The 21,329-nt window shown below is 42.0% G+C and overlaps 1 protein-coding gene across 1 annotated transcript; it reads left to right on the plus strand.

Annotated features, from left to right (window-relative positions):
• The first annotated feature begins 1,653 nt into the window (after positions 1-1,653).
• egf (epidermal growth factor) lies at positions 1,654-19,975 on the plus strand. Its single transcript, XM_069701773.1, has 22 exons — positions 1,654-1,847; positions 4,462-4,661; positions 4,883-5,064; positions 5,684-5,911; positions 6,732-6,934; positions 7,048-7,161; positions 7,458-7,580; positions 9,624-9,746; positions 11,083-11,208; positions 11,370-11,506; positions 11,826-11,974; positions 12,228-12,332; positions 12,893-13,116; positions 13,448-13,615; positions 13,782-13,931; positions 14,022-14,162; positions 14,300-14,416; positions 15,378-15,543; positions 16,995-17,159; positions 19,053-19,154; positions 19,457-19,569; positions 19,663-19,975. The coding sequence occupies exons 1-22, from the start codon at positions 1,721-1,723 to the stop codon at positions 19,866-19,868; spliced, it is 3,369 nt and encodes a 1,122-aa protein (XP_069557874.1). The 5' UTR covers positions 1,654-1,720; the 3' UTR covers positions 19,869-19,975.
• The last annotated feature ends 1,354 nt before the right edge of the window (positions 19,976-21,329 follow it).

A 21,329-nucleotide genomic window follows, 5' to 3' on the forward strand; every position in this document is an offset into this window, starting at 1 on the left:
TTTTTTTCAAATAAAGCACATTAAATTATAAAATAAATATTTATATCAGTGTTTTTCACAATTTAGGAGTCTAAAGTGAATACACTGTTTCACCACACACGACAATACTGTATATCGCAATGATACCTTTTTAAGACTGCAGATTTTCAGCAGTAGCAGTTAGTATAACCGAGGTTTTTGCTGGGATTAAGCGTCAGCATGACATCATCCAATAGTTTAAGTAGTCCCAAATGCTTTCTGATGGAGCTGATTTAAAGTGACTCACTCAGCTTGAATACAAAACGGGAAGCATTTGTCTTAAAATACCAATGACGTGAGGTGGCATTTAATCCAGCCGCAGCATCCGCACACACTCTCTCTCTCCGTATCCTAGATACGCTCTCTACCCGATGATTCAAACCCAATGCGTGAGCGTCGTCCAACACGCTGGTCACCTGAAGGGTAATTGCAGCCGTTAACTTTTCGTTGTCGTCTGCCAGGGGTGAAATCGTGGGGGGGGGGGAAAAAAGGTCAGCGGCCCTTCAGCCAGCTAACATTAGTCTGGAGACAAGGCAACTTTCTCAGCAGTGTAAATCTTCCGCGGCCCCTCTTACGGGGTTACTGGTGACGCTCTTCCTCACAATATCCTAGTCATGGAGGGTATGAATAGAGGTCGTGGTTCCTGGCCTCTGTTGGTTGTTCTCGTGGGTAAAAAAAAAAAGGACAAACAATTTAGGGATGATCTGCTGCACTCCTCCGTCGTTCTCTATAAATTACTCATTCGACCAATTCCCGGTGGGAGCCAGACGTACTTCCACAGGAGACGCTCTGACACACTGATTTCTCTTTCACACACACCGGATGCAAAACAGAGTGTCTATTGTGTGTGTGTGTGTGTGTGTGTGTGTGTGTGTGTGTGTGTGTGTGTGTGTGTGTGTGTGTGTGTGTGTGTGTGTGTGTGTGTGTGTGTGTGTGTGTGTGTGGCATGTGTAAATTACACTTGTACTGTAAGTACGCCATTTATGAATGGTTTCATAGACTTCCTCAATTTTGTTCCTCAATGAATAAGTAAATATTGCAGGATTTGTATCTTGACTTCCTTCCAGGCGGTGACCATCTCCCTGTCTCTCTCTCTCTCTCTCTCTCCCACAGACACATCCATCTACATTCACAAAGGACATAGGTCAGTGGGTGGGGAGGGAGGGTAATATGTTGTTATTATGTGGGACCTTTTTTTTTTTTTTTTTTTCCAGCCCCGCCTCATTTCTTGCATATTCCACATTCTGCTTGAGAAAGTGACTGCAGCTTGAAGAAGATCTTGCTCTAATGCCGGACTAGCATGTGCAAAATTTACCACGGAGGTGTCAGGAATTTCAATCTTTGCTCCCAAAACAGACTGGCAGCCTCGGGGCCCAAAGTGAGGAGTGAGCAGTATCCCACTTGGAATTTCTTTTTTTTTTTTTCTTCTTCTTCTTCTTCTTTTTTTTTTTTTTTTTGGACTGAGAGTATTTACTTACTCGAAAAGTCCCCCATCTTCTAGTGGAGTTTGGATCTCCCTTAGCGTGCCATCTCCTGGTGTGTAAAGCTCCACTGTCTCATTAGGTTTAAGCCTCAGACAAGGATGCCAAGAGTCCACAAGCAAACGTCGCTAAATTTTGGGGGAATTCTTGTGTGCCAGCGCCGATACCGGGAATGCCCTGAGATAAAGTGAACAAGTGCGGCGAGGACGAAGCGCAGGATTATGTTGGCTGCAACGATCACAACAGGACTTATCTACTTCATGGTGCAAAGCGCTGGAGCCTTGGCGCTCAGCGCAGCCTGTTGGGATGAGCGCCTGTCACGAGCAGCGAGAAACAGCAGCTGTATGGGTGAGTTTGACATCTCGAGTGCTCCCACTTCAAGGTAGTGACAGAAATTATGCCGAGGGTACTGTCGATCAGATAATTATCTTAAACCACGCTCGGAACAATTTATTCCACATCTATCGTCCTTGGCAAAGAAAACGGTTTTCGATTTTAACAGCTAAATGCGACTGAATGGTAGATGATCTCGGTATCATTTGCACTCGTGATGACGTTGTAAATATCGCAGGGCAGGTTGGACAAGGAGCCACAACCACTTTCATAAATGGCACCCACAAATAACAACGATGAATACACGACTAAATAATGACATGCTGTCAGATGGAAATAACTGGGACACACAGTAATTGGGGTGTCAGACCAGAGAGAGATACAGGATTACTTCCTTGAATCCTTACTATGAATCATTGTAATATTTGATTCGCGTCAAGACAAAAAGAGTCGGAGAAACCCGTGTTTTTCACAATTCAATTTCAATGACAAAAGCTGACCCTCTCAACGATACGCAACATAAACTACGACGCTGCTACAATCGCTGTTCTGTTCTGGGTTGATGCTCAGTAATAATAAAAAAAAATAATAATAACAATCTGCAATCAAGTAAAATCGTACAAAAGATGTCGCTCGCACCGAACGCTCTACACACTGAAGTGTGTACCAAAGGTGAGGGTGAAACCAGACTGTGCCTGCGTGGGTGTATCCCAGGTTGAGCCCAAGTTCTTTGTGGGATGCCACAGGGACGTCACTTGATGCTTACAGATGGCGATGTCCAAAAGGTCAGCTGCATCTCAACAAGGGCATAACGTCTTTATGATCAACAGAGAAACTTCTACTCGCTGATCTGAGTCAGCGACGGAGATAAAAGGTCAGCGACAGAACAGTTTTCTTACTTGGTTTAGTTTGTTAAGCACACGAAAGTGTCCTGGAACATGAACTATCAGGTGAAAGGCAGTGGCACAGTTATTAAGAATAATTTTTTTTTTTTAAAGTTATTCCCTCCGCTCCGTGCAGATTACTGTGCTGCTGTCTGTTCCGGTGCAACAGGAACTGAACTTTCTGATCGCACCACGTATACGACAAAACCTCTCTGAACAAATTTTGCCTCCCGTCATATATCATGATATCGCCCAACCTTTACGATCAATATAAAGTGTCGTGTGTCGCGGGTTTAACGGTTAATCCACAGTTCTAAATATCCAAGCGGTTAGTTGTTTTGATGGGTCACTGACTTGCCTTGGTCGACCCGGTGAACGGACTTTATCATCTAGTACGGCCATTCAAACTGCCCCAAACATATTCTGTGCCGATGTCGGATGGCAAATCACAGCCCATAATGATTGGCTACCCCTGAATTAAAGATGCGCGTTTTGTGCCACTTCGCTGTCAGAATCGTGAATCTCGAATCCCGTTGACCAGCCTGTGAACCTGCCCAATCGATGATTCATCAGCACGTATCCTAGCAACTCGGCCATCTTGGGGATCTCATGCCGGACATTTCATTATGTTGTTTGTCTGGTGTTGCTCATTGTTTTCTTCATTCCACAGAGTTAAGAGCGGTGGCTATGGTTGCGCATGACAGTGGTATTACCGCGACAGACCGGAGGACTTTCCTCTCGTTGACAACTTTGGAGAGCAAAACACACCTCACAGCCCGGTTTGTGACGGGATCTTCGAGCAAACTGCCCATCTAGTAGTGGACATGTCGGGATGGACGAGCTCCTATTCCATTCACACGAGTAGAAAATTACCACGTTGTTGCTGCTTTTTAACCGTTTGGCAGAATCTCAAGTCAGATGCGGTGACCTGAAGCGTAAACCTGTGAGAGAAACGAAACACTAACCTTGCGGCCTTTCACTTCATTCCCTGCAGAGTATTGTCAGAGTCAAAGGATGGCACGGGAGCCGTTCGTTGCCAAGTGACGATGTTTCATCCAGAAGCAGCTGTGGCTGCCTCGAACTTCACCCCGCTAGAGCCATGAAAAGGCTTCTCGAGCGTACAATTTGACAAATTAAACGACAACGGCAGAGTGACACAAAAAGAGAGGGGGCAACTGAATCAATTGGCGGCTATTGAGATGTTAACGCTGCTATAGTTCCCTTCCTGTCCCCGGGATTTATTAAGTTAAACTGAGAACATGCATAAAGGACAACGGCTTTCACATGCATCCAAACCTTGCATCTATTCATTTGTCTGCCTTTGCATTGGCACAGTGTTTAAATACAATTTTTAAATTGACAACGTAGGAGTGAAGCAGTCAGGAAACGATTGGTTCAAATATGTCATAGCACCAACTACATTCCTTCATATTAATATGGAACAATTTTGCACGTAAACTGCAGGACAAATCCTGGTACAACACGACTCAAAGGCAGGTCTGAATAGCTACCGATAGTCAAAAAAAAAAAATAATAATAATAATAATTGCACCTTTTTTGACAATTATTTCTTAAAGTCCTGTAATGTCTGACATTTTTGGACTTTAATCCACTCTATAAGTATTGTTGAGCAGTTTGCACGACTGACTAAGAATACTGTGTTTTAGGGCTTTAAAATTCAAAAAAGAAATGTAAAAAAAAAAAAAGATACGAGAATGACGTGTGAAATGTTTGATTTCGTAAAGCCCCGCAGCCTTTCCTGATATTCGGCCACGGTAAAGCCATTCATCGGATGGGCCTCGATGGCAGGAACCACAGAAGGCTCGTGGCTGGCGCGGGAAGCTCCATCCTGCTCGACTTTCACTTCAAAGAGGAGCGAGTTTACTGGGCTGACAAACAGTCCGGGGTCATCTACAAAGCATCAGCGAGAGGAGCGCACAGACAGGTGATTATGTAACTTCTCCACAGCTGCAGAGAACCCGGCGGGTTGCAAATGGCCTCCATAAGTCTCTGGTACGAAATGTGTTCACTTTTTAGTTTTTTTTATGCCGCTAACGCGTCAGTACAGCGGTTCAATTATCAACAAGCAAACAAAAAAAAAGTATGTTTTTATGTTTACTTTCCTTTTCATTAAAAGATTATTTCATTTAAATGTTTGCTTTACAGAAACTGTACTCATCTGACAGAAATGTCTCGGGCCTCGCGGTGGACTGGATTTGGAACAGCGTATATTGGACGAGCGGAGAAAAGGGGGAAATAAGGAGAATTGATATAAATGGCAAAAATGAGAGGACCGTTTTAAGGCACCTGACCCAGCCAAGCTCTATAACCGTCGACCCCGCCGACAGGTAATCTATTCACTTTTACAGTTACACGCATATTATGGATGGTGCTTCTTTTCATACGAACAAATTCAAAATGATCAAATTGTGTCGTATGAATATAATTCACAGTTCTTGATTCTCGCTATGCCGTTTGCGTGTTACGACTGCAGAAATGCTTCATCTCCTTCCATCGAGCACGGCTGGCACACAGCTGCAAAATGACAGGCTGACTCCCACATGCCACGAGTTTCTCTGATCAAACACAGGAGTAGTTCTTCTTACCAGACCAACACTTTATTGTAATTTGGTCCAGCGGATAAGAAACGGTGAAAAAAAAAATACATTTTAGAATATTTGTCCTTGATTTTTATTTAAATGCTAAGGGCATGTTTTTTCCAACTTTAATTATTATCATATACTTCAGGTTGGCTTCAATTGAACTGAGCCACAAGCTTTTTAAACATAACTAAAATATGACCGAGGCAAAAATATTATGAGGCACCTCATTTGTGTGAAAATTTTGGAAAAAGTGACAACTTAAACTGGACAACTCTAAATGTTAAAATACAAATATTTGGGAATACTTTTTATTTTTTTTCTTCAAAAAAAAACCCTTCCTCAGTTCAAAACTAATATTTCGCAGGCTTTTGTTTTGGCTTTCCGATGGGACGACCCCGAGTATCCAACGCTCTCACGTGACGGGACAGATGAAGATTACACTAATCAAGATAGCAGAACAACTGACAGCACTGTCGATTGACCGAGAGGACAAAAGACTGTTCTGGGTTCAGTTCGGTCTGCAAGGAGAAAGTGCCATTGCCTCTTGTGATTACAACGGGAATGTCCTGCACATCATGGATCAACCACTTCGGTGAGCATGCGGTTGAGTCACTCATCCTTTTACTTTTTCTTTTTTTTTTAACTGAACCTCCCAAAGGCAAATAGGTATAAAACATGATGTAACACTATTTCTGACAATAAGTGCGCTGTCCAAAGCGCTTGGTGCAAGTGCATTTATGACGTGTCAACATCCATGAGTTTAATGGTGGGTAATCTCAGCAAAAAGTAAAAAGCATTGTTCAAACGGGTTGTACTTAGTCTCTTATTTAGTCGGGGGTCTGTTTTGGGTGTAAAATGAACTAAAATATAGCGTACTCTCCCTTTCCCTTTTAAAAGCCAGTTGCCTTTGCGCCTCGTCAGATTGATATTGTAACAGTGGATTCGCTAAGCAGTCGGAAAGAACCGTCCTCTGCAGAGGAATTCGACCGGAGCAGATTGATTTCCGAAATAACAATCTTTCACACTGCAATTTTGATTTTTGTTTTTTTTTTTTTACATGTTTGTGCTTTGCTGCATCTCCCTATGTGTGAAACAAGTCGAGTGCACGAACATTGTGCATTAAAATGCTGCACCGTTGACTGAGGATCCAGGTTTCCATTGGTCAGTTTCAGTTGCCTCCAGATTACAACATGTCAACGGGCGCTCAGATAGACGCAAATACATTTGCTGCTCAAACAAAGTGGACGCTGGATGAGAAAATAACAACTGCATTGGTTTGAGACTAGCAAAGCACGTGGTGTTGCACGTGGTGTCATTTTGTGCCGGGTGTAAGGGAGAGTCTTAAGCACGGAAGATGCCAACACCTTGTCATTTTTTCTATAACTTCTTTTTTTTCTCCCTCTTTTTATCAGGTCCCAGTCACTTGGAATATCCGTTTTTCTGGAGCGCCTGTACTTCACTGATGCTGCATCTCGGGTTGTAAAACAAGTAAACAAATACACCGGTGGAGTCCCACAGAGTGTCAACAAAAAACAAATGGCAAAACCTCCCGTGGATATCAAGGTGGTACATCCCCTCAACCAGCCAACGGGAGACCCTCTGTCATCATTTCCAGGTCCCAGCTGAACTTTAACATTGAAAATGTCTCTAGAACTTATTTGCGTTCACATTTTAGATACAATTCAGCAACAATGTTTTAGTACAACAATATTCATCCTCGCCCAACAGGTTGTGATGAACAAAGCGGCAACTGTGTGAACGTGTGCTCCAGTCTAGCGGAGCAGGGGGTCTGCCGGTGCAGTGACGGCTTTGCTCTCAGTAAGGAAGGCCCTTATTGCGAAGGTGGGTGTATAATCTATAACATAAACTCAAGAAATAATTTTGTTTTGAAATATATTTTTTCATGTGCAAGACTAGTTCTTTAGTTTACAACTCAGGAACATACACGAAAAGAAAAGGCCTCGTTTGATTGACTACTTGTGACAAAAGTTTGACTTATTTACCTGCTACAAATACGCAATATAGTCATACTGGGGCCAAACGTATAAGAACATATGGCGAAACATTTCAATAAGAGCATCTACTTAAATGAAAACAGTTGAGGGTTTTATCACTGTATTTGTCTGTGTGTGTAATAGACGTGAACGAATGCGCCCATTGGAACCATGGCTGCTCTCTCGGTTGTGAAAACATGCCCGGCTCCTATTTCTGCACATGTCCTAAAGGATATGCGCTCCTACCGGACAGGAAGACGTGCAGAGGTACAGTACAAACACACTCTTATTCTTCCGCTGGTCATTTAAGTCATTTATTTTCTAGTCGTGGTTTTATTAGGCACGCGGGACGCAGAAATTCAATTCGGAGATGAAAGTTTTACAGCATTAAAGACAAAGTAGATACTCGTCGCCTTTTGAAGATTGGAAACACACGAGATGATGTTGACCGTGAATAAAACTCTGAATCCTTTGCAAACAAATTTTCAACAAACTGAAAAATATAATAATAATAATAATAATAATAAAGTGTAATAAAAATTCCAGAGTGTAAGCACTCTGGTCCTCGTTGCACAGAATCTTAATTTTGCTCGGCGTGATGAATGTAGCTCCGGTCTCACATTAGAGCGTCTTTGTGGTGCTGTGAAAGGTGGCATTTGTCCACCAGACACTACTTTGACCCTCGGAGAACCTATAAAAAGGCTGGGTCACAGGCGTCCAGACAGACGAGACACATGGGAGCTGCCAATTGTGTGTTAGGTTACTTGGGTCTAAACACAGAGACTTTGTCACACTCCCGAAGGTCTGACAGGACCGAGACCCGGCAGGCTGCGTGCGATTCACGCTGGACGGAAAGCAGGGATACGACATTCAATTCAAAAAGATATTTCGAAGATATTTTAGAAGTAGAACAAACGATTCGTTTGCTGGCCTGCAGCCGGTTTCCTTGCAAATATCGATCAACAGACTTCGACTAAAACACGTAGACTTGTTCTACTTATGCAGGTATTCCATATAGCTTCTCCAGTTCTTCTACCTCTTATGTTTGGCCGTTCCTATCGGCCACAGTGCAGTTCTGTTGTCTGCCAGCATAACAATAGATACGTCTTCAGTGAACAGATACCGCAGACAATCGGATTTCATGACATATGCATTTGCACTGCAGTCATGAGGGAATGTATAGAAAGTCTTCGTTTAGTTAAATAAACCAGTAAAACCAATTGATTTTGCGATTTTTGTTTTGGGGAGGGGAGTTTTTGTTTACCATTTACAGTTATTTTTGCGGCCACACGTCTACGCAGTGATTACGCTCATATTAAAACACTCTACAGACACATCCTAATCGCTTCTCTTCTAATCTCACGGCTGTGAGGCGAAGACAACAGGAAAGGTTTGCAGACACAATGAGATTAGATGATGAGGTGACATTTGCGATAGGGAACATATTCGGTCAGCAGCTTTGTCCGCCTAAGCTGGTTAGCAGACAACCTTTGCCAAGGTCCAGTAGGAAACAAACACGCAGCCAAGTAGCAGGCTCGACAATGGAGATGACAACAGAGATGACATGAAGGGAGGGATATAAATGGGCTGCTTTTTCGTTAAAAAAACAAAACATTTAAAATAAAAAAATATTTTACGATGCATAAAAAAAAAAAAATAGAAACAGCAGTTTTACCAATTTGGGATTAATGTTGAGTTTTCAAATTCAAAGCAGAATATTGTTTTTGCCACATTCATCCGATACAACTTCACATTGTTTAGAGTTTTAACCGTAAAGTATTTTTCAATTGATGCTCAAAATGCATATATAGTATATAGAGTTGGAAAAAAATTACAAAAAAAACGCTATCTGAAGAAGTGAACCGTCAGAGGCCGAGCAACTATTTCACATCTGACCGGCCCGCCTCTCTACACCTGGGCCATATTCACAGGTACACGAGATACCAAACTCGTGCGCGCTAACATGACATCATCGTCGCTGTGTGGGCTTTGACTGCATGCTCATCACACTTTCGACTATTTTGATGGGATTAAGGCTGACTTCATAAAGGGATTTTAACCAGAGCAGAGCCAGCTAAGAAGCTTGTTGTCCATCTGGCTCATCTGCTACCTGCAGCGCCCCAAAATAACCTGGAAAAGTCTTGAACGTGAAGCATCACTCTGACTTTGTTAATAAAGGCACTTCGTGAACAATGGTGGAATATGACATTCATTTGACTTGCATCACTTTGCCTTGCAGCTCCTTTAAACTTTCACATGTTTAAATGTCTTCAACGACAGTCTTTTAAAGATATATATATATTTCTACAGAGATCATCCCATGCGAAGGCAATGTGACAAAGTGTGGTCATGGATGCCTGTTGACAGAAAACGCTGCCGTCTGCGTTTGCCCCGAGGGATCCGTACTGCGGGAGGATGGACAAGCTTGCACTGGTATGAACAACATGTTACAGCATTCAGCTCTTATTTTCTCAAACTAAAAACTACTTATCAGTCAACATTGTACCGAGTTATTCGGTCGAAAAAGAATGCACCATTCATTTCATATTACCAGTTGAAATGAAAGGTTGCCAGCAGAGGGTGTATCGTGAGTAAAAGGCCAAAACACTTGATGACGCTGAGGTACACAACTCAGGATGTGTCCCAAATAACTTGTGCCGGTGGTTGGCAAAAGCAACATCATGTCATGTGTTTTGATTCTAGGGCTGGGAGATATGGACAAAAGCAACAAACAAACAAAAAATCACAGTTTTTGACCAACTACCTCGATATGGATATTGCAACAACAAAACATGAACACAATGAGAACTTTGGTAAATAATCATTAGTAATTTAGATATAATAAATAAGTGGGTAAAGGCTAAAAATGGTCTGGTAAAGTAAAAAAAAAAAAAAAAAATTACATCACTTTACTAAACCGCAGCCTTTGAATCCAGGAAAAAAACAAACACTTATGCCATCTGAAAATATTACGATATTCAAAATATAGGACAACATCTGGTCTCATATCATGATAACAATATAACATTGTCTAGCTCTTTTTGAGACCAGTTAAAAGAGTGTTTTTCTCTTGTGTTTATATGCTGACACTTAATGTAAAGAACATGTACATCCCCCCGCCCCCCAATGAAAGTGGATATCTTTTTTTAATACTGCAAACGTCCAATAAACATGGGATTATTATTGGAACAACACCATTAAGAACATTAAGCTTTACTCTGAATGACAATCTACGACGGACTGACTTCACTGCATCAAAAAGCTGGATAAACTGAGCCACTCGTTATCGAAGCTACGCCGTCATTTCAAGTCAATATTGCACGAATATGTTGTGAGAAAAGTCTGGATCGAAGTGGTCAAACTGATGGGATGAAAACCCTGATAGTACAACAGTGTAGTAACCAGGAGGCTTTGCATTACTGGCTACAAGGTGGTGGTCACTTGATACCAGAGCAAAAACAAGAACATTGCTTTTTTTAAAAAAAATATTTTGCCACATTTAATAAAAGAAACTTCAGTTTTAAGGCCCCCGAAATGAGAATGAAGTGAAATTAGGGGATATGAAACGTCTAAATGTCAGTGTCTATCAGTAATAGAAGACGGGAAAGTTCATGAAATTGCAATAAAAAAATTGAGTTTGTGTCACAATCATTAAATAGTATTTCATCAGTGCATTGTCAGTGTCAGGGCAGAGTCACGCTTGAAAGTCGAGTCTGTTTCCAACGACCTGAAGCTCATCCGTGTCAAGACTGTTTTTGGGCGGTTGCAGGCTGCTCGTCTGCAGACGGAGGGGGTTGCAGTCAGCTCTGCACTCCCGTCACTCCTAGCAGGTGGCAGTGTGGCTGTCTGCCGGGCTACCAGCTCCACCAGGACGGCAAACGCTGCATTGCAACTGGTGAGTCATACTATGGCAACGCAAGCAGCGGATCCCACGCAGATAAACACGCTTCCTGTCGGCCTTAATCTCACTGCCCGTTTTAAACTGTTTAAAAATATATATATATACACGCACACACTGCACGTACAATCATGAAATACTTTATTTTTCTTCTTCAGGACCTCCACCCTATCTACTGGTTGCTAATATAGTAGACGTGCGAAGAATTAACCCTGACGGCACTGGGGGTCAGACCTTGGTGGAGGAGCCCAGAGGAACAATCTTAGCTTTGGATTATGACCCCGTTCAGAACAAAGTAAGATGAAACACTCGTTCATGTCGTGTTGCCGTCTTCATTTCTTTCTTTTCTTTTTAACTAGTAGTCGAGTACCAGTACGAGCTGATGTACTTTTCTATTCGAAAATCAAATGAACAGACTTGAGAACAGAAAAGGTTTTTTTTAATGCAGACCTGCAGTGACACCTAGTGGACAGAGTCTGCTATTTCATGGCCTTCCTTTTTTTTTTTTTTTCTTAGCAAGTTTCTGGTTTACACAATGAGTTCTATGTTTTACTACCAAATATTTCCTATATTAAAAGTATTTCCTTCCATATATTTTTGTATTCATTTTGAAGGTGTACTTTGCGAGTACGAGCCAGAAGACAATTGAGCGAGTTGATTTAAACGGTGGATCGAGAGACGTGCTCGTCTCCGATGGTTTGGGCTCTCCAGAAGGACTGGCAGTCGACTGGATCCATCGCAAGATGTACTGGACAGATAAAAGGTGGGCGGTGTTTTCACAAAGTAAATATTGAGGACTGCGCCCAGTTCCATTAAGCGCTCCGTGTAGTTTGTAATACTTAGTGTATTTGAAGCTTTATCAATATCTTCTGTTTTCATTAAACCTGAATCAAATCGGTTCAGACAATTCAACTGACATTTTCAGAGTCTGCTTTTGGAGATGGGTTTTGAAAGTAAAATAAATACACCTTTTTTTTTTTTTTACACTTCTGTATACGTATACTTTTGTCCTGCAGCCAGTCAAGTGTTGACTGCAGTACTTTAGCTGGACTGCACAAAGAAACTATCGTGAGCGAAGGGCTGGAAAAACCGAGAGGAATCGCCGTTCATCCTCTGGCAAAGTGAGTGCGATCATTTGCCCGAGTTCTTTTCTCCACAAACAAACTACTGACGGCAAACTGCAACTTTGCACATTTCAAATTCCAGAAGTATCTTAAACTGAAATCTATAAATGGCATAGAGCCCGATTGTAGTTACGAAGCAGTTTGATTAACTTTGATTACAAAAAGCTATCTATGTGACAACATAGGTTTAATCAAGCAGAACAAACCTCAGTGTCTCAGCATCTCTCGTCTGTGATTTACTCTGAAAAGTATATTTTTATGTATTATATCTTACTGCGCGTTTAACCTTTTGAATATTGCCCCCCTTACGTTTCCATTCGGCAGTTTCAAATAAGTAATATTACCACCGAGATGTTTTAACTAATGCAAACGTTACTGTACGTTTTACTTACCGTACGTTTGCATTTCAGTATCAAATATATTGCATCAAGGGAAAACGTGCTTAAGTACAATTTCAACAAATAAATGTTCAAAATGAATAAAAAAAAAAGAGGTCAAACTGTGTGACACCGGAAGATGTGGCTGATGTATTTGTTTTTCTTGTTTTCCTCTTGGAGGAAGTTATTCTGGACCGACATCGGGGCCCGGCCTGCGGTGGAATGTGCCTCGTTGGAAGGGAGGGACCGCGCCGTGATTGCGAGCACCGACCTCGTGTCGCCGACGGGCCTCACCGTCGACTTCACGGAGGATCGTCTGTTCTGGTGCGACCAGCGGAGGGGCCGGATAGAGAGCGCTGCCCTGGACGGCTCGGATCGACGGGTCCTGTTAGAGAACCAAGTAGGTGAGGTTTGTGTGAATCATACACGTGCAAACATAGAGAGCTTCCCCGCACAGGAAAAAAAAAATAAGACAGTATTGTAATGTTTGATATCTTAAGTTATATTTACATTAAGCTAAAAAAATTTTTTTTTAAAAACCTGAAACGTACAGGTGAAATTCAAGACTCGTGTTTAAATGATCTCCTTCCTTCACTGACTTTTCCATTTCACTTTCTTAAAGCCATCACCCGCAGTTAAAAACGTGCTCCAAATCCCTCTTTAACGCGTGTCACCGCCTCCACAGTTGAACACAGGCATCTCTCACCTGATATTGCCGCGCTCTGATTGCTCCAGGTCGACCTTTTGACCTCGCCGTATTTGAAGACGGCCTCTGGGTCTCTGACGGGGAGCGCCAGCAGCTCAGGAGTGTACACAAGCGGACTGGGAAGAAACTGCAGCGCATCCACGGCAACATGGTCCAACCAGCATCCATCGCGGTGGTTCATCCTCTTGCTAAACCAGGTACAGACGGAAAAAAAAAGAATTATACTCTGATGTTAGTACACTTAAATAAAACAAATTAAAAAAAATAATAAAAAAAAAAGAGGCTATAATGATCTCTATGCTGAATACTGAATGTTGTATTCATTCATTCATTCCCCCCTCCCTCCCCCCCACCCGTCTTCAGGGGCAGACGTCTGCCTCCACCTGAACGGAGGCTGCGTCCAGGTGTGTGAAAGCAAACTGGGATTGGCCCACTGCTCCTGTCCGTCACGCTACATCCTGTCAGCCGACGGGAAAAGCTGCTCGCCTGCCGATGCCACACACGGCACCACAGGTGACGCGTCCCCCCCCCCTTCGGGTGCAGACACTTCGACATGCGCAGCGCAGTAAAGGTTACTGACGATAAATGTTAACCTTTGTGTAGAGCCTGGAGACAGCGAGTCCACCGATTTAGCGTCCTTAAAAAACCAAACCTTTAACGACGGGAGCACGCCCGGCCTGTCACCCGACGAAGGGGAGGCGGACTTCCACTCGGATTCCAGCAGCGAGCCGAACCTCTTCGCAGGTGAGATGCTTTCGGGTAACGACGCACCTTTAAAAAAAAAAAAAAAAAAAAAAAAGCAAACGCTTTATTCGTCTCAGCATTCGATATCTTACCCCTAACTAAAAAGTTATGTTTCTATATGCGCCCTTCTCTGTCAGACCAGAATGAGTGCTACTCGCTCCGCTGCGATGTGAACGCCCTGTGCCTGCTGAGCGACGGAAACCCGAACTGTCTATGTCTCGAGGGTTTCACGGGTGATGGACGGTTGTGTGTGGGTGAGTATTCCTTCTACTGTCCTGTGACTGTGCTTTAGAAGGATGAAGTAACATAGCCTGAAGTAAGCTTATGGGATTACCTTTGGTACAGAGGACCTTCTTTTTTTTTTATATATATATCTCGCTGCAGCAGGGGTTTAAACCTGGTGTTTTAACAGAGGTGAGAGCACGGGGGAACGGAGCAGAGTTGAGTTTTAGATATAGAAACAGTTCTCGGAGGCACAGCTGCTCTGAGAGCAAAGGTAACATTTCAGATAAGCATTAATGAGGAAAAGCGAAAGCCCAAATGTTGAAAAAGGAAAGTCACTCATCTAATAGTTGCCATTATCATTTCCCTGCAGACCACTTGAAGTGTTGGCTAAGTTTGCCTGTGGAGTAAGGAGCACTTAAGTGGATGGATGAAAATATAGTTTTGAAAATATATTTAAAAAAAATAAATAATTAAATGCGGGCCTTGTTAAAGCTAAATAGTTAAATATCTTTGTTCAACAGTAATGCTACTTTATTTAGCCGGTAAATGTTGACACATAAATCTGTGATTCTCTCAGTTCTGTAAAATGTTTGGTCCCCGTTTGACGTCGTCTTCTTCTTCTTCTTCTTTTGTCCTAGACATCGATGAGTGTAAACTGGGAATGCACAACTGTGACAAAAACGCAGAATGTCAAAACACTGCGGGGAAATATCTCTGCAAGTGCCGGGCTGGTTACAACGGAAGTGGGCAGACGTGTCGAGGTGAGTCTTGATTATTTACGGTAAAGACCATTTTCATCACCACGTTGATCCCTGTTGTTTTTTTGTTTTTTTTTAAATTTGTTTTATCTTAGAGGCCCGAACCCCATCTTTCATAAAAACAGATAGATTACAGTGTTCACGCGATTTTCCAATACTATGATTAAAGATATGCAACAGTAGCAGACTTTAATGTAATTTGTCTAATTAACAAAAATGGGATCCTCTCAAGACTCGGAGACCACGTCGCCCTGGGTGACGCCTGGCAGCCCTGTTGATGTTACCACCGAGCGCCACAACAGTAACGCGGTGCAGAGCTGTCCCTCCACCCACGAGACCTACTGTCTGTACCAGGGCGTCTGCTTCTACTTTCCTGAAATGGAGTCGTACGCCTGCAAGTAAATAAACCCTCTCCTCCAGCGTTTCCATTGGACCCGTCGGCTCCGCCTTCATATTGTGTCCGGACGGTGACGTGGGGGCATCCATGTCACTGTAAAATGGGCAGCAATTCAAATAAAGATGATCATATTTAAAAAATGATCTCCGGGGAAGCAGTTCCACTTTTAAACAGTATTAGACCAAAAAAAATAAAATAAATAAAATTGAATGAAATCTGACATTAACTTCAGCTCCTCATCTCTAGTGTGATTTATCACAGCTGACAGGCAGCAGGTGTCACTATTGTTCCACAGTTAAAGCTTTTACCTCGTGACAAAGCTGCAGAAGAGGAGATTCAGAAATTTGCCCACACACACACACACACACACACACACACACACACACACACACACACACACACACACACACACACACACACACACCAGATGTACATTTCATTATCACCCGATTAGGATCAGTGAATTGTGAATGACATCTTAAATTGTAATAAGCACAGCACTAATGCATGCAGAAAAATTAAGACCCACTTTATAGTTCGAGTACATATTTCGAGTTCACGCGAAATCTTTTTTTCCTCCCATGTCCAAAAATCTTCCGTTTGGTATTTAATAGTCCACGTACACACAAGTCCAGACACGCCCAGGCAAATGACAGATTCTGTTGGCTTTTAAAGTGAAAATAATTTTTTTTTTTAAATAGCCCTATAAACATTCGAGCTAATTATTGGACGACCCGAAGGGAAGACTTTGATGAACTCCTGAGCCCGACCCACGTGTTTGTGTGTGGAGGGGGTAGAGTTTGAAGACCTCGGGGAAGCATCACACTGGCGGAGGTCATAGAAGGTAGTTTGAAAAGCTGGTGTGGATAAGATTCTCGCCGAGGTGCTAAAGGCCCTGGACATATTTTGGGCTGGCTTGGCCGACCTCTACAACGAGGTGGGCTTTTAAAAAGGTCCATTGAAAAAGCATTTGTTTCCCTGTTGTTGAAGCTGGCCCCTTCTCAGTTTCAGCTCCTTTACTGACATGTATACAAACATATATACATACAAAACATATTTGCATCCAGAATTTGCAGATATTTAGTTAAATCCATCCTTCATTTGACCTCAGAAAAGTTTCCTGCACTGCTTTATCTTTTGAATCCGTCTGCTCTGTTGACTTTTCACTCAAAAATTAAATAACACATTTGCCCATTTTGGTGGCCAAACTTTAACATACAACTTAATGTGCTTTGATGGTCAATGGTTGCCTCTGATTATTAAGTAATCAGCTGTATGTCCTTTCCCGAGTACGTCTCTAGAAAATAAATAGCTGGCGATGAACCAAAAAATATCCTCTTGGACTAAACTTTAGCATCACAGTTAAAGTATATATTTCTTATTTCATTCTGTGTATTAAATAATCTTTAGCCGTTTTTTTTGTTTTTGTTTTTTTTGCCTGACCTGTTGCAGTTGTGTATCAGGCTACATGGGGGAGCGTTGTCAGTTCAGCGACCTGGAGTGGTTGGAGCTTCAGCAGGCCGAGAAGGAGAAGAGGAGGAACGTGGTCATCGCTGCCTGCATGGTGGTCCTCGTTTCCCTGCTCTCCGTCACCGCCTGTGTCACCTACTGCTACGGGTAAGAGGTCAGGAGAAGGAGGAAGGAGCGGTACATGCAAAACATATAAAACTGATAAGGCAACGTGAGGAAAGTAAGGAAAAAAAAATAGACAGGAAATACAAAGGAGATGTTTGAGGAAATAACAGCGAAGGAAGGAAGCAAAAGAGAAACAGGAGAAGGAAAAAAATGAGGATGTACAATGTACAAAAACAATCAAATCAAACAATACTATGATGTCCTATTTAGAGTTACAGGCTCAGGGCAGGTGTTAAGTAAAGGATGAAAGTCCCGCTTTTCACTGCCAGCACTGGTTCAGCTTGCCTCTACTCGCTTTTTGTGTTTTTCATATGGGAACATATGCGAGTAGCACCTGGTACCTGGTACTATTCCTGGTATAGAGATTCGAGTTCAACCCACGACATCCTGCACAAACCCACCATTGTCTACTAGTCGGGCTATTACAGTGGCCGCATTGACTACTCGATTAGTAGCAAATCTTTCCCCTGCAAAGATCCATAAAAATCTGGTAAACTGGTCGCCCATGCAAACTAGTATCGGCTCAATCAGGAAAAACTTAACATTCTTTGGATATAATGAGACAAAAATGCACCCAAATTAATTCTATTCGTATTGATTTTCATTAAAAGGGTAAATGTGACAGTCATGCTTTGGTCTTAAAGGGGTTTCAAAGGGATTTTCCACCCTGATGGTTAAAAAAAAAAAAAAAAAAAAAAAAAAAAAAAAAAATCAGGGGCTAAGTTCGCTCATGTATATTATCCAGACGTATTTGCCTGTGTGTGCTGGTGGATGCGCTGCGGTAATGATGCGTGATGTCTACGCAGTCTTGTGAATACTGGAAGCGTTGAGCAGCCCAGACAGCCAGAAGGAGAACCTCGCTCCGGTAATGAATGAGCTGACAGCATTTAGCGGTGTCTATCAAAGCCGAGGTGGCATGAGCCGTGTAATGCAGGTGTCTCGGCACGACAGCAGGGGGTCGCAAAGCAGATATCATGTGGAACAAACGACAGCATGGTTAGCTGAGTGAAGCGTGTCCCCCACCTGAAAAGTGTCTTAAGTAGCTGATTTGTTTTACGGGTTGTTTCGCCGGCTTCTGGACAAGGCTGCCGGTATTCTTCACTCTTTTGACTCACAAAGCACACCCCTCCCCTCAGCCCGCCTACAACCTTACGTTTGCACTCTCGGCTCCCCTGTGGAAGTGGCACGCTTTCAATTACATGGTTGGTTTAGCTTGTTCTACAGCAATTACACATAAAAATAGGTCATTTCTCAGCTACAAAATGGAGCCGCTGAGGTATGACCCCAGTGGAAACGCTACAAGACCGCCAATAGCTCTGCCTCAAATTGCCTTCTGCACTTGAGTGCAAGTGCACTTGTGCAGTTCTGGAGTTTGGTGGTTTAGTTTCCACTGCAACATACACACCGGGTAAAGAATCATACAGTGCGGTGTTACTGGCAGAAAAAACACAACTCGTTTCTCACGCTCTGTCTGGAAAATATAAGCATATAAAGTAAACGCACACAAGCAATATGCAGCCTCCAAGCCAATGTATCACCAAATCTAGATGTATTATCGTTGTTTAACAAACGGGTTGAAGGGAGTCAAATATGCAGGAAGCTAAAACATTCATTGTATCGGCAACGGTGACACTTCTTTTTTCTTTTTTTGGTCCGTGTGTGTAGACAGTGCCGTGAAAATTCCACTGTGGGCGCGTGATTCAAAGCAAACAACCATTTCATAATGTTTGATTAGTGATTCATTTCAATGTATACCCTCTCTCTTATAATCGTACAAATGCTGTGTGGGTCCTTGAACCGTACGTCATCAATTTCTAAGACTGTAACCCTCCACGTTGTTGCTCTAATTTGTGTTGGTTTATATGAACTCCGCAGAGCCAGAAGACTCTTCCGCAAACAGTCCTCAGAGGACAACGTGAGTGAGACCAGCGTGACGGACGACAGCATGTCCGAGACCATCTCGGCCAGCGTTCCTCGGGGAAGACCGTCATCGCCAGGCTGGGTCATAAATACACAAGAAAGGGATTTATCCAATGAACCAGAGATTGAAGTACGGTCTTAGTTTAGAACGCAGTCTTTCTATAATGCCAAGCCTGCACAACCTGAATTTGTTTAGGCCGTAACTTTTTACTACGAACTTCGACACAACTCAGAAATGGTCAAAGCAGCCTGTAGTATGAAGACTCGAGACTTGGTTGTTTCAAGACACCGTGACAACATTTAACGCAATAAGAGTTATACAAACGTTTAAGACAATTCATACGCTTCTAAATGAATTACTGTATAAATTTGCAGTTCTACATGATGGTGGAAAGTGGTGTGGAAGGAAAGGTCCTCCCTGCTACGGGTTGTCCAAGGAGAGCTGTCTGTCCGTCCTGCTCTTCAGAAACAGGTCTCTAAAACTTACTTTATTCCTTCTATCTGTACAACAACAACAACAACAAAAATGCAGTTCTACTAACTACTAAATTATGATATTTTTCAGGCAACAACTCCGTGTCTGAAGAGTCCGAAACGTTGTCTAAACACAACAGAGGGTACGAGTGTTCCATGGTGTCAGCTGTTGCCATAGAGACAACCCAACCCGACATCCATCCCGCCGATCCATCACAGTCATACTCAGAGACTCGAACGTCTTTTAAGCCAACGCCGCTCCCCGAGCCTGCGAGCCCAGAGTCGCTTCCTTCCTAGCTCGAGAGGAAGACCGAAACAGCTGTGCAGTTAGCTGTAACATCTGGCATCGAGCTTTCGTAAACGCAGGTATTTAGTTTAAAAAAAAAAAAGGAAAGCATAATCAATATGTGGGCTTAAGTGCATTGTAAAAACATAAACAGCAATTTGTGCTCTTTCCCAAAAAGAAATTTAAATTGCAGCTTACCAATACGCATATGCCACCCGAGCTTGGCACGATGGAGCTAACTACATAAAAGTGCATATTGGATATTGGTTTTTCCTGCCATCTATACCCTATTAAAAATACAGCATGTCAGAGAAAAAAATCTTTATACTGATTAATATAAACAGCTCGGTCTGAACCTCAATTCTGGAGCAGCGGTTCAGTATGTTTTTGGTACAGAAGAGAAACAAAAGACAAGCATAAAATAACATTTTTGTCAATTATATTCAGAAATTAAAACATTATAGAGTTTACTTGTCAATAATTATGACTGTAAAAATGAAAACCCTCAAATGCTGTATTTAATTAACATGAAAAGACTTCTTTTACTCAGAAGGATACAATAATAAAAAAAAAGGAAATATTATCATTAAGACAAGTGCAACATGAATCTATCCATCTACTTGGGCATACTCAAGAATGGAAGACTGACAGCTGACAATAAATTCTTTACACATGTACAGTATGTCTTTCCTACAAACTTCTAGAGTAGATCTATATGATCATATTTTGCATTATTGCAGCTCTTGTATGCACAAACAGACCGACAGAGTACACAAAGTAAAAAAAAAATTTTTTTAAAAAAAACTACTTCTCCTGTTTGCAATTAAGTTGTTATGGACACTCTAACACAAATACCCAATTTGTGTTTGGACTTAACACTTTAAATTTAGCCTTGATATCTGGCCCTTAATTCACATTTCTTTTCTAGAATTTGCTTATATCATGATGTGGTTACAGACTAAAGAATTCCACAGTTGTTGTTGTTTTTTTATATGAATTTTATTTGCATTTGTTTTTAATGTGTTTATTTCACCTACTACTGAATAATAGAGGCCAGCCACCCTCCCTTAAATATGTCTTTACATTTACTTTAGCTTACTATTGCAATATAATTATCAAATACACAAACTTTCTAATTAAAAGTTCAGCAAACAGCTTGCCGTCCATATTTCCAATCAAGTCAAACTAACACAGTAAATACAGTGTTAAAGGAAAACACAGAAAAGACACCATAGCACACAGTATATTACGATGGTTAGATTTAACCAAGCACAACTGCCATTTTCTGACATTATAAAAACAAGAAACGTATTGATTGTTCAATACAATTATAATAATGATAAAAACAATAATGCCGATTTACAGCCCTAGTCAGCGCGTTCCTAAACAACCCAGAAACTGTGATCAGTTGGCAAAGTTTATGCTTTATTTATTATTTTTTTACAAAAATCTATGTTTACCTTTGCAAGAGT

Source organism: Brachyistius frenatus, unplaced genomic scaffold (assembly GCF_029030835.1).
Source record: "Brachyistius frenatus isolate BFR_SWC_R1_liver_20210118 unplaced genomic scaffold, ASM2903083v1 Contig_38, whole genome shotgun sequence".
In the NCBI taxonomy this organism is placed as follows: domain Eukaryota; kingdom Metazoa; phylum Chordata; class Actinopteri; family Embiotocidae; genus Brachyistius; species Brachyistius frenatus.

Bases quoted from the DNA above. Each gene is read 5' to 3' on its own strand.
- egf (XM_069701773.1), top strand. From the start codon at position 1,721: ATGTTGGCTGCAACGATCACAACAGGACTTATCTACTTCATGGTGCAA. The intron at 11,507-11,825 runs GTAAGATGAAAC...TTCATTTTGAAG, and splicing joins ATGACCCCGTTCAGAACAAA to GTGTACTTTGCGAGTACGAG. The intron at 17,160-19,052 runs GTAAGAGGTCAG...TGAACTCCGCAG, and splicing joins TGTGTCACCTACTGCTACGG to AGCCAGAAGACTCTTCCGCA.